General features: G+C 48.5%; 1 protein-coding gene across 1 annotated transcript; it reads left to right on the forward strand.

Moving 5' to 3' along the window:
• The first annotated feature begins 1,160 nt into the window (after positions 1 to 1,160).
• On the forward strand, positions 1,161 to 17,834 carry KPNA7 (karyopherin subunit alpha 7). Its single transcript, XM_053365405.1, has 10 exons — positions 1,161 to 1,400; positions 1,806 to 1,931; positions 4,804 to 4,889; positions 6,706 to 6,974; positions 8,550 to 8,632; positions 9,571 to 9,834; positions 11,616 to 11,849; positions 14,234 to 14,416; positions 15,298 to 15,447; positions 17,609 to 17,834. The coding sequence occupies exons 1-10, from the start codon at positions 1,335 to 1,337 to the stop codon at positions 17,693 to 17,695; spliced, it is 1,548 nt and encodes a 515-aa protein (XP_053221380.1). The 5' UTR covers positions 1,161 to 1,334; the 3' UTR covers positions 17,696 to 17,834.
• Positions 17,835 to 18,228: the final 394 nt, after the last annotated feature.

An 18,228-nucleotide genomic window follows, 5' to 3' on the forward strand; every position in this document is an offset into this window, starting at 1 on the left:
TCCTGACAGTAAGAGCTGTTTGACAGTGGAATTTGCTGCCAAGGAGTGTGGTGGAGTCTCCTTCTTTGGAGGTCTTTAAGCAGAGGCTTGACAACCATATGTCAGGAGTGCTCTGATGGTGTTTCCTGCTTGGCAGGGGGTTGGACTCGATGGCCCTTGTGGTCTCTTCCAACTCTATGATTCTATGATTCTATAAATAAAATTTAATCTAAATTAAAAGCAAAAAAGAGAGAGAAAGTAGGGTTGCAATATTTCAAAAAATGAAAACCAGGACACCCTGAAAGTTGTTGTTTTGTTGAGCTTTTTGTAGATAAACCCCAAAGTTCTTGAGCTTTTCTTTTACAAAAACCCAAACAACTCCAAACCCGCGATTGTTTGATTGACTTGCCTAAGATCCAGGACAAAGTGCCACCTTCTGGAAATTCTTCCTGGATGCCAATTCCACCTTTGAAATCCCGGTGATGTCTGGGAAAATCCAGACATATGACAGCCTGAAAGAAAGAAAGAAAATACATAGTCCTCTATCAAGGGTAATTCCCTTATCATGCACAGAAAGTGGTGGACCCTTTCAGCTCTTTCCTGAGAGCTTCCATTTCTTCTCCCAGTCTCTCCCCCTGGGATGAAGAAGATGATGATGATATTTATACCCCACCCATCTGGCTAAGTTTCCCCAGTCACTCTGGGCAGCTCCAACTGAATATTAAAAGCACAATAAAACATCAAACATTAAAAACTTCCCTAAACAGAGCTGCCTTCAGACGTCTTCTAAAAGTCAGATAGTTGTTTATTTCCTTGACATCTGATCAGAGGGTGCCACCACCGAGAACGTCCTCTGCCTAGTTCTCTGTAACTTGGCTTCTCGCAGGGAGGGAACCGCCAGAAGGCCCTCTGGGCTGGACCTCAGTGTCCAACGATGGCGGTGGAGAAGCTCCTTCAGGTATACTGGGCCGAGGCCATTTAAGGCTTTCAAGGTCAGCACCAACACTTTGAATTGTGCTCGGAAACATACTGGGAACCAATGTAGGTCTTTCAGGACCGGTGTTATAAGATCTTGCTGGCCACTCCCAGTCCAGCTGCTGAATTCTGGATAAGTTGTAGTTTCCGGGTCACCTTGAAAGGTAGCCCCATATAGAGCGCATTGCAGTAGGTCGTCCATTCCCCGCCTCTCGCCCTGCCTTCCACCAAACATCCACCACCTTCCTGTGTTATTCTAGCACAAAATCAGATTCTGCCAGCAACGGTCTGGAAGCACCCAGAACGAAATCTGACTCTGGTCTCTTAGGTGCCAAGCAGCCCCGTCGGCCATTTTGTGTCTCCTGAAGACAGCTGTGAAGATGCCAGTCACCAGTGAGCAAGAGAAGCGGATGCAGAAATTCAAAAACAGAGGCAAAAACCTTCTAGTAAGTATGGGGAATCTTACCAGGACTGAGAAACAAGTCTCTAGCTAGGCCGGCTGATGGATTAGGAAGCAGCAGAGCATGTGCAGTAAGGGGAGCAGAGCAGAAATGCAAACTTGTGCTTTGCACATGGAATTTGCAGACCGGGAATCTTCATATAATTGAGACAGTAGGAACTGCAACAGAATGTTGCAGCATAGTGCTCAAGTTGGTGCCAGAATTACTGGTAGAGGCTTGAATCCTCCCCCCTCTTCAAAACAGTTGGAGGCCTCTCCCTAGATTAGACTGCTGAGATGAAGGCCCTACACCTGCGTACACCTGAGACTTGGCCCTATCATCACGGCCACCCCAAGACAGTAACACTTACTTTTGTTTTTTTTAGCAATACTTGACTGTCTCCCTTTCTAGGAAATGCGAAGGCAAAGAGTGGAAACGGAAGTTGAACTTCGCAAGGCGAGGAAGGACCTGCAGATCTTGAAGCGGAGGAACATCAGTGTCAGCACAGAAGATGACCTCACACCAGAGAAGAATCAGGTATGCACACAGAATCATGGAATTGTAGAGTTGGAAGGGACCTTGAGGGTCATCTAGTCCAACCCCCTGAAATGCAGGAATCTCAGCTAGAGCATCCATGACAGATGGCCATCCAACCTCTGCTTAAAAACCTCCAAGGAAGGAGAGTTCACCACCTCCCGATGAAGTCCGTTCCACTGTCAAACAGCTCTTACTGTCAGAAAGTTTTTCTGTATGTTTCATTGGAATCTTGTTTCTTGTCACTTGAAGCCATGGGTTTGAGTCCTACCCTCCAAAGCAGGAGAAAACAAGCTTGCTCCATCTTCCATGTGACAGCCCTTGATATATCTGAAGATGGCTGTCATATCTCCTCTCAGCTGAGAGGAAGTATATTCTGAGAGGAGTGGCTAACTTGTGGCACAGCAGATATAGTTGGACTCAAACTCCCATCAGCCTCAGCCAGCATGGCCAAGGATGATGGGAGTCGTAGTCCAACACATCTGGACTGGAAGGCCACTGGTTAGCCTACCTGCTCTATAGCAGCAGCCTTCAGAATTTCCAGATGTGACCCCTGACTTTGGTCTAAATAGGTAATAGGTAGTGGGTAGAGACCCACTAAGGGACGCAGATGGCGCTGTGGGTAAAAGCCTCAGCGCCTAGGGCTTGCTGATCGAAAGGTCGGCGGTTCGAATCCCCGCGGCGGGGTGCGCTCCCGCTGCTCGGTCCCAGCGCCTGCCAACCTAGCAGTTCGAAAGCACCCTCGGGTGCAAGTAGATAAATAGGGACCGCTTACCAGCGGGAAGGTAAACGGCGTTCCATGTGCTGCGCTGGCTCGCCAGATGCAGCTTTGTCACGCTGGCCACGTGACCCGGAAGTGTCTCCGGACAAGCGCTGGCCCCCGGCCTCTTGAGTGAGATGGGCGCACAACCCCAGAGTCTGTCAAGACTGGCCCGTACGGGCAGGGGTACCTTTACCTTTACCTTTTAGAGACCCACTACCGTATATTTGTATGGTGATGGGGCTGCTGCTGCTGCAACCCACTTTAATGATAATAATTTTATTATTTATACCCTGCCCATCTGGCTGGGTTTACGCAACCACTTTAGATCAGGATGCAACCCAGTTGTTGTTGTCGTTCCTGGCCAGAGCAACCAAAATGTTCAAGGGGGTGGAGCCAATTCCCTTAGCAGAAAAGCTTGTAGCAGTTGTGACTGATCCTGAGAAAAGGCAAGTCAGAAGCACCTCAACAGAAGTTTATGGTAAGGTAAAGGTAAAGGACCTCTGGAAGGTTAAGTCCAGTCAAAGGCGACTATGGGGTTGCAGCGCTCATCTCGCTTTCAGGCCAAGGGAGCTGGCATTTGTCCGCAGACAGCTTTCTGGGTCATGTGGCCAGCAGGACTAAACTGCTTCTGGTGCAACAGGACACCGTGATGGAAACCAGAGGCACAGAAATGCCGTTTACCTTCCCACCGAAGTGGTACCTATTTATCTACTTGCACTGGCGTGCTTTCGAACTGCTAGGTTGGCAGGAGCTGGGACAGAGCAACGGGAGCTCACCCCGTTGCGGGAATTCGAACCGCCAACCTTACGATCAGCAAGCCCAAGAGGCTCAGTGATTTAGACCACAGCGCCACTTGCATCCTGAAAGCGAGATGAGTGCCGCAACCCCAAAGTCTTTAGAAGTTTATGGAACCATGCATTGCATGGAGAAAGTTGACTGAGGAGGTTTTTCTCCCCCTCGTAACTTTAGAATTGGTGAGCATCTGAAAAAGCTGGAGGATTGAGAACAGATAAAAGATGGGACATCTTCATGAAATATGGAACTCGCTGTTGTAAAGTAGTGATCCTGGGATCAAGTATTGCTGGGGGGGCCCTCAGGCAGGGAGCAACAATTAGTCCCCCAAGTGGGAGCATGTTAAGGGGGCTGGCTGGTTGCCAGCATTCCCCAGCCCCTATAAATCTCTGCGTTAACGGGAGAGAACACACCGTGTTTTAGACTTGCTGTTTGCTGTTCTGTAGCTGGTACCAGCTCCTGCCAACCTAGCAGTTTGAAAGCACGTCAAAGTGCAAGTAGATAAATAGGTACCACTCCAGTGGGAAGGTAAACGACGTTTCCGTGCGCTGCTCTGGTTCGCCAGAAGCGGCTTAGTCCTGCTGGCCACATGACCCGGAAGCTGAACGCTGGCTCCCTCGGCCAATAAAGCGAGATGAGCGCCGCAACCCCAGAGTCGGCCACGACTGGACCTAATGGTCAGGGGTCCCTTTACCTTTACCTTTAGCTGATACCAGAGAAGAAGCCAGTAGAGCCTGGTAACCCATTTTGGTGCCTGTGTGTGATTGATAAGTAGCTTGGAGGGAAAACTCAGGAAAGCAACCCCCTCCTTGACACTTAGATGGCTTTATAAGAGGATTGGGCAAATTCCTGGAGGAGAGGGTTGTCCATGACAACTAGTTACAACAGAATCCAACCTACCCAAGTTACCATGGCCAGTGTGGTGTAGTGGTTAAGAGGGGTGGACTTGTAATCTGGGGAACCGGGTTCGCATCTCTGCTCCTCCACATGCAGCTGCGGGGTGACCTTGGGCTAGTCTCACTTCTCTGAAGTCTCTCAGCCCCACTCACCTCACAGAGTGTTTGTTGTGGGGGAGGAAGGAAAAGGAGAATGTTAGCCGCTTTAAGACTCCTTAAAGGGAGTGAAAGGCGGGATATCAAATCCAAACTCTTCTTCTTCTATGCCCCAAGTGACCATGTCTTGCTTGCTGGCTTTCCATTGAGGCATCTGGTTGACTGGCGAACAAGATTCTGGGTCAAATGGGCCATTGGCCTGATTCAGTAGGCTGGTCTTGTGGTCTCTGTCATGCCTGATTCATAATTCCCTTCTTCCCTAACCCAGGTTGCTCAAATTCCTTTGGAGGAAATAGTTGAGGCACTGAAATCAGACGATCAACATCTTATTCTCAAGGCAACCATGTCCATCAGGTATGTGAAGGCAAAGCTGATTCTTCTAACACCGCCTTCCCAATTCCAGTGCCCTTTGGAATATTGTTGGGACTACACCTCCCAGCCAGCAAGGCATGATGGGAGTTGTGGTCCAGCAACATCTGGAGGACCACAGGTGAGCTGCCACTGTTTTAAGCTCTTCCCTAGTGCCTCTGCTGGGATTGCTACACCTTCTGAAATATCTTGGATGGCAAGGCAGGGCAAAGGTTTCCTTGCCACAGCTGCAGAGCCCCAGTCTGTTCTGCTACCCAGCAAAACCAAAGGAAGCTTACAGGTGAGCTGAGATGTAATAAGGGAGAGATGGAAGGAAGGAGAAATCGCAAAGGAAGGCTTCGAGATTATCTTAGAAGATTGGAGAACTGAGCCCCAACTAACAAAATGAATTTTGATAGAGACAAATGTCAGGTTCTGCACTTAGGTAGGAAGAATCAGATGCACAAATGTAAGATGGGGGACACCTGACTTGCCAGTAGTACATGTGAAAAGGGTCTAGGGGGTCTTAGTAGACGCCAAGCTTAACATGAGTCAACGGTGTGATGCAGCAGCAAAAAAAAGTTAATACTATTCTAGGCTGCATCACCAGAAGTATAGAGTCCAGATCAAGAGAAGTCATAAAGTAAAGGTAAAAGGACCCCTGACCATTAGGTCCAGTCGTGGACAACTCTGGGGTTGCAGCGCTCATCTCGCTTTATTGGCCGAGGGAGCCGGCATACAGCTTCCGGGTCATGTGGCCAGCATGACTAAGCCACTTCTGGCGAACCAGAGCAGCGCATGGAAACGCTGTTTACCTTCCCGCCAGAGCGGTACCTATTTATCTACTTACACTTGGACGTTCTTTCGAACTGCTAGGTTGGCAGGAGCAGGGACTGATCAATGGGAGCTCACCCCGTCGCGGGGAATCGAACCGCCCACCTTCTGATCGGCAAGTCCTAGGCTCTGTGGTTTAACCCACAGCGCCACCCGTGTCCCAACAAAGAAGTCATAGTACTGCTCTATTCTGCCTTGGTCAAACCACACGTGGAGTTCTGTGTCCAGTTCTGGGAGCCACAATTTGGGAAGGATGTTGACAAGCTGCAGAGGAGGGTGATCAAGATGATCAAGGGTCTGGAAACCAAGCCTTAGGAGGAGCAGTTGAGATAGTTGGGCGTGTTTAGCTTGGATAGGAGGAGACTATATTTAAAGGGTTGTCACATGGAAGATGGAGCAAGCTTGTTTTATCCTGTTCTGGCGGGTAGGACCTGGACCAACAGAATCAAGGGAAATTGCCTCACTGCATTTGAAGCCGCCAGTGTATATTTTTTCTGCAACAGCTTGAAATCCTGTATATGTAGACTTTGTATTCACTGACCTTTGAATCTGTTGTCGTTCTACTGGCATTGCAAAATCTGGAGCAGTAGAAGTTAACTGGGAGTTCCCTGGTAGCTCTCTGGGCGAGCAACAAAGGTTTCTGACTCTGAGTTGTTTACCAATAGCTACAACTGAAAAGCTTTCCTGTCTCCCCCTCCCCAAATTAAATTGCTGCAAAAACAATAAAAGGGAAAACCAAAAGTGGAATTTAGTGTGGAAGGGTTGGTGGACTTCTTTTGGGTGCTGATTATAAATTACTGGGCTGAGCTTGTGTTGGCCTTACGGAGGCACTCTGTTCAGCCAGCTACTATTTTGCTCATGGTTCTGGTTGCTAGATATTGGGACTTCTGGGTGGTTTTTTTTTTAAAAATTGAGTCCTGCAAGCCTGAAGTCAGCCGACCTGTGCTCAATAGTTGATTAAGGCTCTCATCCATCTCCCCATTCACAGGAAACTACTCTCTCAACATAAGAACCCTCCCATTGACCAAGTCGTTGAAACTGGAGTCATTCCTAAACTCGTGGACTTTTTGTATCATCACGACGCTCCAAGCTTGCAGCTAGAGGCTGCTTGGGCGCTCACTAACATTGCTTCTGGGACACCTGAGCAGACCAGAGCGGTAGTGGAGGCCAATGCCGTGCAAGGCTTGATAGTCATCTTGTCTTCTCCAAAGATGCATATCTGTGAGCAGGCTGTGTGGGCCTTGGGGAACATAGCAGGTAAGTGGCGGTGCTTTTGGATTTCCAAGATGGCAGCCAATGAACTGCTGGGTCTTAGTCAGTGAGAGCCAAACCGTCAACATTTGGGGGAGCCAACAAGTCGTAGACCATCAACATGCCCGGCTAGATCAGTCATAAAGGCAGGCAATCCCAGTTCAAGGGGCGCTTGCCCATGCTGGAACCCAGTTCTCTTGTGACTGGTTCCCAACACAGGGTGCCCAGAACATTCTAGGGTCCACATGTAACTTCATTCTTGGTCCATCCTGCCTGGGCAGCAGAAAACCTTATGGCTTTCCCAGGTGCACAATGAAGTGAGCTAGGGGAGGGTTGCAATTCTTGTTATTTATTTGATTTGTATACCGCAGGTTGCCGGGTGGTGGTTCACAACATAAAAATACAAAATGAGAACACAAAATAAATAACACAATAAAAACTAATAATGCCCCCTCCACACATTTAAAAGGCCATAGAATGTCCCATAAGGGGGGGGATTGTGTTCATTTAAAAATACTGGTAGCATTATGATAAATTCAACAGTGTAAATAAGTTTTGATCGATGTAATAAGGTGAAAAAGGTAAAGATAAAGGACCCCCGGATGGTTAAGCCCAGTCAAAGGCGACTATGGGATTGTGGCGCTCATCTCGCTTTCAGGCCGAGGGAGCCGGTGTTTGTCCACAGGGACTGAGCAACGGGAGCTCACTCTGTCGAGGGGATTTGAACCGCCGACCTTCCGATCGGCAAGCCCAGGAGGCTCAGTGGTGGATTGTTGAATGGTATAAAGGTAAAGGGCAAAGCGACCCCTGCCCATTAGGTCCAGTTGTGGCTGACTCTGGGGTTGCGGCGCTCATCTCGCTTTACTGGCCGGGGGAGCTGGCGTACAGCTTCCGGGTCATGTGGCCAGCATGACTAAGCAGTTTCTGGTGAACCAGAGCAGCGCACGGAAACGCCGTTTACCTTCCCGCTGGAGCGGTACCTATTTATCTACTTGCACTTTGATGTGCTTTCAAACTGCTAGGTTGGGAGGAGCAGGGACCAAGCAACGGGAGCTCACCCCTTCTTGGGGATTTGAACCACCGACCTTCTGATCGGCAAGCCCAAGAGGCTCAGTGGTTTAACCCACAGCGCCACCCGCGTCTGTTGAATGGTATAGTTCATGTAAAATATGCAGGGATGTATGGTATACAAAATGAACCACCGAAAGAGAAGGGAAGTTATTGGTTTAAAATTGTTTAAATGAATATTTTCAAATGTCATTTAGAATATATACCGGTATATATGGCCATAGAATATGTCAATCCACCAGAGGCCTGGTTATAGAGAAACGTTTTCACCCTAACGGTTTGTAGTGAAGGTGCCATGCGAGCCTCCCTGGGGAGAACATTTGACAAGCGGGGAGCCACCACGGAAAAGGTGCATTGACTCTGGCGCCACCTGCTGTCGGTCTTCCTCCTCTCTGTCCCATCAGTGCCAAAGGAAACCAGCCACCACGGATGGTTCAGGGAGAGATGACCGTGTTTCGCTATTTTCACCCACCCGGATAGTAACTACCATTTCCAATGCTTTATCCTACGTAGGTGACGGCCCACAGTATAGAGATGTGCTGATCAGCTTCAATGTAATCCCTCCCCTCCTGTCCTTGGTGACACCTTGCACTCCGGTATGTTTCTGCTTCCGCCTGGTTAGATAGATGATAGATAGATGATAGATGATAGATGATAGATAGATAGATAGATAGATAGATAGATAGATAGATAGATAGATGATAGATAGATAGATAGATAGATAGACAGATAGACAGATAGACAGATAATAGATATTATAGATATTAGGGTTACAGGCTTCCCATCCCTGGCCTACTGAGCAATAGTTCTAGAAATTGCAATGTCTTGCACCCAGCTTGTATTCCCATTAGCTACCAATGGCTGTATCCAGCCAGTTCTTGAATGACAGATTTAGCAGACGAGCCTCCTTTCTGCTGCATTTTTCCCTCTCCGTTCCAGAGGGAAATCATGAATTGCCAAGTCAAGGGTGCAGTGGGTTGGTTTCAATCAGGTCTCTCCCACTAATTCAAGCCTATCCTCTTCTATTCATCAGTTGCATAGGTCAAGGGATTAACTGGTTATCTCAAGGGTTTAACCCAGAGGTCAGCAAACTTTTTCAGCAGGGGGCCGGTCCACTGTCCCTCAGACCTTGTGAGGGGCCGAACAATGATTTGGGGGGGGGAGAACAAATTCCTATGCCCCACAAATAAGCCGGAGATGCATTTTAAATAAAAGCACACATTCTACTCATGTAAAAACACACTAATTCCCAGACCGTCCGTGGGCCGGATTTAGAAGGCAATTGGGCCGGATTCGGCCCCCGGGCCTTAGTTTGGCTACCCATGGATTAACCGGTCTTCTCAGCTCCAGAGCATAGCTGTCAACATTTCCCTTTTTTTAAGGGAAATTCCCTTATTCCGAATAGGATTCCTCGCAAGAAAAGGGAAAAGTTGACAGCTATGAGCTTATCCATGGCGCTATAGTCTTTGGAAGTTCTGTTTCCCAACTCTGGTTTCAGCCAAGGGTTTCGTTGGACGTGATTCTGTTTTTCCAGGTTGGGTTCCTGCGCAACATCACATGGACGCTGTCTAACCTCTGCAGAGGTAAAAACCCATATCCTCCCATGGGAGCTGTGCAGCAGATGCTCCCCATGCTCATGAACCTTCTGCAGTACGACGACGAGGGCATCCTTGCGGACGCCAGCTGGGCTTTCTCTTACCTGACGGACGGCTCCAATGACCGCATCCATGTGGTGGTGGAGGTTGGGGTGCTGCCGCGGCTGGTGCAGCTCCTGGCCTACGCAGACCTGCCAGTCCTGGTAAGTAAAGGTAAAAAAAGGTAAGGTAAAGGACCCCTGGAGGGAAGCGGATGGTGCTGTGGGTTAAACCACAGAGCCTAGGACTTGCAGATCAGAAGATCGGCGGTTTGAATCCCCGCGACGGGGTGAGCTCCCGTTGCTCGGTCCCTGCTCCTGCCAACCTAGCAGTTCGAAAGCACGTCAAAGTGCAAGTAGATAAATAGGTACCACTCCGGCGGGAAGGTAAACGGCGTTTCCGTGCGCTGCTCTGGTTCGCCAGAAGCGGCTTAGTCATGCTGGCCACAGGACCCGAAAGCTGGACGCCGGCTCCCTCGGCCAATAAAGCGAGATGAGCGCCGCAACCCCAGAGTCGTTCACAACAGGACCTAATGGTCAGGGGGTCCCTTTACCTTTTTAAAGGACCCCTGGATGGTTAAGTCCAGTCAAAGGCGACTATGGGGTTGTGGCGCTCATCTCACTTTACAGGCCAAAGGAGCCAGCGTTTGTCCACAGACAGCTTTCCAGGTCTTGTGGCCAGCATGACTAAACCGCTTCTGGCGTAACGAGACAGCGTGATGGAAACCAGAGCGCACGAAAATGCTGTTTACCTTCCCTCCGCAGCGGCAACTGTTTATCTACTTGCACTGGCGTGCTTTCAAACTTCTAGGTTGGCAGGAGCTGGGACCGAGCAACGGGAGCTCACCCCATTGTGGGGATTCAAACCACCGACCTTCCGATCAGCAAGCACAAGATTCTCAGTGGTTTAGACCACAGCGCCACCCGCGTAAGAGGCACTTAGGAAAAGCAGTGCCACATAGTCTTGCCGGCTACTGCTAAATATATTTCTCCCTTTCCCTCGATGGCACAGGTCATCTGTTGGGATGGGCCAGAAATTCAGTTCAGTTCGGATCCCAACAACACGGGAATAGAAACACAGCCTTGCTTCGAAACCTGCACTTCTCTGAATTTTACAGTGCAGGTCTCTGGCCAAATAACGAGTACAATAATGCAAATATTGGGGTATTAAGATGCAAATATTTCTTACGACAATGCATCGCAGTGTTTCTGAAGCTTGGGTCGCCAGCTGTTGCTGGGCTACAACTCCCATCATCCCTAGCTAGCAGGACTGCGTGGTCAGGGATGATGGGAGTTGTAGTCCAACAACAGCTGGTGGCACAAGTTGAGAAACGCTGTATTGTTTTGTATGCATAACACACAAAATATATTACATTGGGGAAAATAGCCTGCAAAAGCATGTCAATCGAGAGAACTTAGCACTAAGATGTGGGTGAATTTTTTATTTTTATATACATTTTTATTGGTTTTTTTACATATCATTTTCAACAATCCTTTGACATAACTTCTTATCTTATACAATATTTTAGACTTCCATCAACAACCTCTGATGGTTTTCTGTTCTTTATCACTTATTCTGCATTTCTTAATTTCTCTATTACTCTTAATTATTATTAACTAATAATTCTCTTCATAGTCTTTCTTGCAATATTTCAAATAGGCCTCCTTACGGAACTTCTTGCAGTCCTACTAGCGTAATCTCTTCATTACAATTTCTTTTCAAATAATTCATATATTTGTGGGTGAATTTTTTAAGGAAAAATAATTCACAAATGCGTGTGGAGAACCAGACTTAAAAGATTGGAAAAAGGAGACCTTGAGAGGAACTCGCATGCACAAATCCATCCAACCATCCCTGTATTTGAGAGTTCTGCTCAGAATACTGGTGGCGTCTCCAGCACCCCTGATTAATCTATACTTTTTCTGCATTTTGTTTTTTGTTTCAGACTCCAGCTCTCCGCACTCTGGGCAACATCGTCACTGGCACAGACGAGCAGACGCAGATGGCCATCGATGCCGGTGTGCTGTCTGTCTTGCCACACCTCCTGCACCACCCTAAGCCATCCATACAGAAGGAGGCAGCCTGGGCTTTGAGCAACATTGCAGCAGGGCCCAGCAGCCAGATACAGCAGCTCATCACTTGCGGCCTCCTGCCTCCCCTGGTGGAGCTGCTGGAGAAGGTAATGTTTCGCACTGTCCTGGGTTCCCTTGCTCAGGCTGGGGAACGCTGCTGGTAATTGCAGCTGGTGGAAGGGTGTGTTATGACAAGAGGCAAGACACAGCGATAACAGCAAGAACCTTTACTGAACTGCATAACTGGGAAATAGGGGCAAAACAACTGCTTATACAGTGGTACCTCAGGTTACGAACACTTCAGGTTACAAACTCCGCTAACCCAGAAGTAGTACCTAGGGTTGCGAACTTTGCCCCAGGATGAGAACGGAAATCGCGCGCCGGCGGCACAACAGCAGCGGGAGGCCCCATTAGCAAAAGCGCGCCTCAGGTTAAGAACAGTTTCGGGTTAAGAACGGACCTCCGGAATGAATTACCGTATTTTTCGCTCCATAAGATGCACCTGACCATAAGACGCACCTAGTTTTTAGAGGAGGAAAGGGGAAAAGCCCCGTTTGTTTGAGGATCAGCTCAAAGTTGTTGAGCTTACTTTGCAAAGGGAAAAAATCCTGTTTTTATGGGGTTCAATTCACAGTTCTGCAGCTTCTTTAGGAAAGGAAAGGGAGCCGTTTCTATAGTTTCCAGACAGATAATCTAATCAACCAGTCACATGTCGCTGGGGAAACAAAAGCCTCCATCTGCTGAACATTCAGCAATGGAGGCCTGCGCAAGGGGCTGGGGCCGGAAAGGGAGCCAGCAATTGACCACATATTCGCTCCATAAGATGCACAGACCTTTCCCCTTACTTTTTAGGATGAAAAAAGTGTGTCTTATGGAGCGAAAAATACGGTAAGTTGTAACCCGAGGTATCACATTCCTGAAAGCCTGGGACACTCCCACTCAACCCGTGATTGGCTGTCTAAACTTCCAAGCTGCGAATCACAACTCAGGAGTTCAAGGGCCAATGGCAGAGGCCCCAATCTTGAAATGTTCTGTGATTGGACATCATGTATTGAATCAGAACACAGGAGCTCAGAATCCTTAGTCCAGACTCAATCTCAGGCAAGCACAGGCCACTGAATACGTAACACCGAGTACACACAGAAAAGGGTTGCCCTTCCTGAGAATCTGCATTCCCCTCCACCTTAATTGAAAGAGGAATGTTTCTACTTCTTATGGCAACATAGATGCTTAGGGGAATGTGAAAATCTCTGCAACTGGAGGGTGCTTCTGCATGACTCTTGGCCCCTGCCCGTGACATGACTGCCAAACCCATGCAAGTTTTTAAATATTAGACAGGTGACATCTGTTGCACTGCTTTCAATGCCTGCTCTGCTAAAGCTTTTCTGATTAGGCAAGGCTATCCAGGCATGTTGTTTAATTATGTACGGATCTTGCTTTTAAAAAACAACAGTCAACCCTATGTATTTTGATACTTTAACAAGCAAATGTAATAAATTATGTTGACTTTATTTGAATTTTTATGAATATTATACATTTTAGGTAAACTGCTTAGTGCAGATGTGGGGAACTTTTGGAACCTTCCAGGTGTTGCTGAACTACAAATCGAAAGAAGCCTGGCCTAGTGACCAGGGATGATGGGAGTTGTAGGTCATAGAATCATGGAACTGTAGAGTTGGAAGGGACCTCGAGGGTCATCCAGTCCAACCCCCTGCAATGCAGGAGTCTTAACAAAAGTATCCAAGACAGATGGCCATCCAACCTCTGCTTAAAAACCTCCAAGGAAGGAGAGTCCACCACTTCCCGAAGGAGATGGTTCCACTGTCGAACAGTTCAACATCTAGAGCACCGTTTCTCAAACTTAGGTCTCCCCAGCTGTTTTTTTGGACTACAACTCCCATCATCCCTAGCTATCAGGACCAGTGGTCAGGGATGATGGGAATTGTAGTCCAAAAAACAGCTGGAGACCCAAGTTTGGGGAAACACTGATCTAGAGGGCCAAAGGTTTCCAAATCTGATTAGGCAGTATATAAGTCTTGCTAAACAAAAATAAATGCACATTTCATATAAAGCAAGTCATGCCTTATTTATAGTAAGTGATTTCTGCTTTCGTTGGGGTGGGATAGGTGAGAGTCCTGCTATCAGTTGCTACATGCTGAGCGCTGTTCACTGTTAAATTACAGTGGTACCTCAGGTTAAGAACTTAATTCATTCTGGAGGTCCGTTTTTAACCTGAAACTGTTCTTAACCTGAAGCACTACTTTAGCTAATGGGGCCTCCTGCTGCCGCCGCGCCACTACTGCGTGATTTCTGTTCTCATCCTGAAGCAAAGTTCTTAACCCAAGGTACTATTTCTGGGTTAGCGGGGTCTGTAACCTGAAGCGTCTGTAACCTGAAGCGTCTGTAACCCGAGGTACCACTGTACTAGAACTGGCTGATCTGCAGCCGTCTTGTATTCACTTGCCTGCCCATCCTTCCCCACCTTCAACAGGGAGACATCAGGGCCCAAAGGGAGGCTGTGTGGGCGGTTGCCAACTTCACCACTGGAGGGACGGAGCAGCAGGTGGAGGAAATGGTCCAGGCAGGGGTCCTTAAACCTCTGCTGAACTTGCTGGCTATCAAAGATGCCAAAATTATCCTCGTCGTCTTGGACAGCATCTCTAGTTTCTTCTTGGTAAGTGTGCATGTTTATCGCTGCTTCTCTGGTAGGCTTCCTGGGAGAACTGATATTGGGGGCGGGGGGGAGAGACAGATGTCTGGAGCAGGTCAGCAATAACTCACCAGGTGTCCGTGCAGTTAACTCTTTATTCAAAGAAACCAAACAGCTGAGGCCTAGTGAGCACAGCAACCCTTCCCAGTAGTACATCTTGCCCCAGTGAGGCAGGACAGAAGGTCTCCACGTTCCCACGCCTCTCTAAATCTACTTCTCTGGTTTTCCCTCAAGCAATCTGTTGCTTCTTCATCTTGCCTGTCTTTGCTCGGCTGTCGTCTTAACTCTTCAGGTTCTTGGAGACCGGGGGCCGGGAGCTTGTTGTAGCAGGAGGGAAAGTCACCCATGACTCTTCCCCAACCTGACTCATCTCTTTCTCTCAGCTTCCTTCCTCTTCTGCTTCTGCCTCTGATTCTGGACTGCTCTCTGCCACAGAGTCTCCCTGCTCACAAAGCCCTGTTACTTCTTCAGCTTCCGACACCTCCTCTTCCCAGTCTTCTCCCTCTGACCGCTCTTCATTGTCCCACCACCCCTCCTCTGACTCTGAGCCTTCTTCCCTTGAGGGTTCACCAGTTGGTTCCTCCCACCGTTCCTCCGCATCCAACCAGTCCAGAACAACTGAGCAGCGTTCTAACCTGGAATTGATGCTGTTGCAGAAAGAACACAGTTTTTCCTCTTTGGCACAGGTTTGCAGGCATCTCAATAGCAGAGAATCTGCCTTGCATCCAAGTTCAGTCCCTCACATCTCCTGGCAGGGCTTTCCACCTGGAAAAATAGGGGGTCTGCTGCCAATCAGTGTAGACAATACTGAACTAGATGGACCCTGCATTGTATCCCAATATTAGGCTGCTGAGAAGCTGGGTGCAACGCAGAAGCTGTGCCTTTTGGTGGAAGAGCTTGGGGGCCTGGAGAAGATCGAAGCCCTCCAGACTCACGAGAACACCTTTGTCTACCGAGCTGCCCTGGGCCTCATTGAGAAATATTTTCCCGACAATGTAAGTAGCTGCTGGCATTGGTCTCCCTGCACATTTTGGAAGGTCCAGCATCTGAGCAGAGAGAGTTGAGGGCACTGCAGCTGGGTAATTCCTGCCTCCGCCCTAAAGATTTTATTTACTTAATGGAAACATAGCAAAGCCCAAAAATAACCTTACACAAAAGGAAGGGGAGAAATTAGTGAAAACTAGAGATATCAGAAGGTGGAGCTGTGGGTTAAACCACAGAACCTAGGACTTGCCGATCAGAAGGTTGGCGGTTCGAATTCCCGCGATGGGGTGAGCTCCCGTTGCTCGGTCCCTGCTCCTGCCAACCTAGCAGTTCGAAAGCACGTCAGAGTGCAAGTAGATAAATAGGTACCACTCCGGTGGGAAGGTAAACGGCATTTCTGTGCGCTGCTCTGGTTCGCCAGAAGCGGCTTAGTCATGCTGGCCACACGACCCGGAGGTTGTAGGCCGGCTCCCTCGGCCAATAAAGCGAGATGAGCGTCGCAACCCCAGAGTCGGTCACGACTGGACCTAATGGTCAGGGGCCCCTTTACCTTTACCTAGAGATATCAGAATTCCGTAATCGAATTCCCTTCCATCCTAGGCATGTCATAATGCAGTGAATCGGGAACAATTGGGCAGTGGGCATTTTTATGCTGCTTTCCCCCAATGAAATGCAACAACAACAACAATAATAAAATTTTATTTGTACCCCGCCCTGCCTGGCCAGAGCCGGGCTCAGGGCAGCTAACATCATAAAGCCTTGTCTTTACATGCCAATCTGGCTGGGGTAGTACAAGAGGTTGCCAGTGCAGAGAAAAAAGTGAGCCTTGCTTTTCATAATGCAACATTTTCTCTCCCTCCTACTGTTAGAGTCTGTCACCAAGAACTTAACACAAACCAGGCTTGCAGCTCCATAGCAGAACTCGGTCACAGAACTTCTTTTCGTTCCAAATGCAGACATACACACATTTCCCTGTAGGCTCTATAAAAAAGTTCCCCAGTTCACAGGACAGCAAGATTTCAAGGAGCCCCCTTGAAGCTAAGTTTGAAGAATGGTTCCCACCCACGAGAGAAGGCGTTGGCCTCCTCACCGCCCTGCCCTGAGAAAATACAGATATCGCAAGCCAAAGTCCACCTCTTGCTTCAAAACAATTGTTTAAATGTGTGCACTGGAGACAGCCAGCCAGTGACAAGCGGCACAATTCATTGGCTAAGATTTCTTCAGTTGGGTGACGTCAGGGGGAAGGGGTTGCAGGGCAACAGGAGAGCATCTGCTTGGCCTGTAGAAGGTTTTTCTGGGTTCAGTTCCAAATGGCATCTCCAGGTAGGACTAGGAAAGATACCTTGCCTGCAATCTTGGATAAATGCTGCCGGCCAGTGTTGACAGAACTAAAGTACCGTATCTTTTGCTCTATAGGACGCACTTTTCCCCCTCCAAAAATTAAGGGGAAATGTGTGTGCGTCCTATGGAGCGAATGCAGGCTCCATGGCTTCAGCGAAAGCAACGCGAACCCTCCGAAGCGCAGAGGGAGTGCTCCCTCCACGCTCCGGAGGCTTCGCGCTGCTTTCGCTGAAGCCTGGAGAGCTAGAGGCACCGACCTCTCGTACCGACCCCTCTCGCTCTCCAGGCTTCAGGGATAGCTGCCTGAAGCCTTTGGAGTGCAGCGGGAGCTTGCGCTGTGCTCCGCAGGCTTCAGGTTCCTTTTGCTGAAGCCGGGAGCGCAAGACTCTCCTGGCTTCAGCAGAGAGGGAGAGCTGCGCAGCGCCCCTTCAGCGAAGCAGGAGGAGAAATTGAAGGGCTCCATTTCTCCTGCCGCTTCGCTGAAGGGGCGCTGAGCAGAGAGGGGGAGATTTTTTTTTCTTGTTCTCCCCCTCTAAAACAAGGGGCGTCCTTGGTCGGGTGCGTCCTATAGAGCGAAAAATACAATAGGTGGATCAGAGTTTTGACTATCTGAGGCAGCGTAAGACAGCATTCCAGCAAACTACAGAATAGTTCTCTCTTCTCCCCGATTCCTGGGCAGTGTATTTCTGTGAAGACTGCTAGAGAGTTATTGGGATTCTTGGAATGGGGGACTTGGCAGTTGCAGAATCTATTGCAGGTTTGAAGAGGCCATGCAGTTCAATGATTGTCCCCTCTTCTCTTTCTCCTCCACCTCCACCTCTTCATCATCAGCAAGCTGAAAACTCGGTTTCAGAAACAGGAGAAGGAACAGCCCCTTCACCTTTCTTGACTGACATGCAAGACTGCTTTAAATTCTGACTGGGAGACCCAGCCCACAACACACTTTCTTGACTTGGTGAAAGGCACCACGTTTGACTCGGCTATTTAAAAGCACCACCAGGGGAACGGGGTTCATTTGTAATGAATAAATACTGCTTTTGTAATGAATGAATAATGTCAAAATAAATCCTGCATTTGTACAAATCTGCATCTCAAGCCAGCTCTTTCAGGGAGAGTAGTCTTAGAATTGCCTGCTATATTTTTAATTGCAAAAAAAAGTCAAAACAAAAACCGGAATTGTTGTACCAGGTCAGCAGAGCACTCTAATTCACTTTAATTGTGCAAAACTAAATTTCTGGTCTGCGCTTGAACCTCTCCTGCAAAATATTGACATTCTCCAGGTTGCACATCTTTCCCCTGTGCAACAGGCAGAAAACAGATCTCCACATCCCATCTCTCAACCTCTTCCTCAAAGCTTGTTGGTTTCCTGCAAAACACCTACTTACGCAAGAGACGAGTGGGCAAACCACTTGTGAAAGATGTGTCACTTGTTCAACAGTTCTCATTTCTGC

The sequence above is a fragment of the Podarcis raffonei genome, chromosome 14, assembly GCF_027172205.1.
Source record: "Podarcis raffonei isolate rPodRaf1 chromosome 14, rPodRaf1.pri, whole genome shotgun sequence".
Lineage (NCBI taxonomy): Eukaryota > Metazoa > Chordata > Lepidosauria > Squamata > Lacertidae > Podarcis > Podarcis raffonei.

What these genes read in the sequence shown, in the direction of transcription:
- KPNA7 (XM_053365405.1), top strand. Translation starts at nt 1,335, where the DNA reads ATGCCAGTCACCAGTGAGCAAGAGAAGCGGATGCAGAAATTCAAAAAC. An exon ending in TGGTGACACCTTGCACTCCG is followed by an intron (nt 8,633 to 9,570) that starts GTATGTTTCTGC and finishes CTGTTTTTCCAG; the next exon opens with GTTGGGTTCCTGCGCAACAT. An exon ending in AGAAATATTTTCCCGACAAT is followed by an intron (nt 15,448 to 17,608) that starts GTAAGTAGCTGC and finishes CTTCATCATCAG; the next exon opens with CAAGCTGAAAACTCGGTTTC.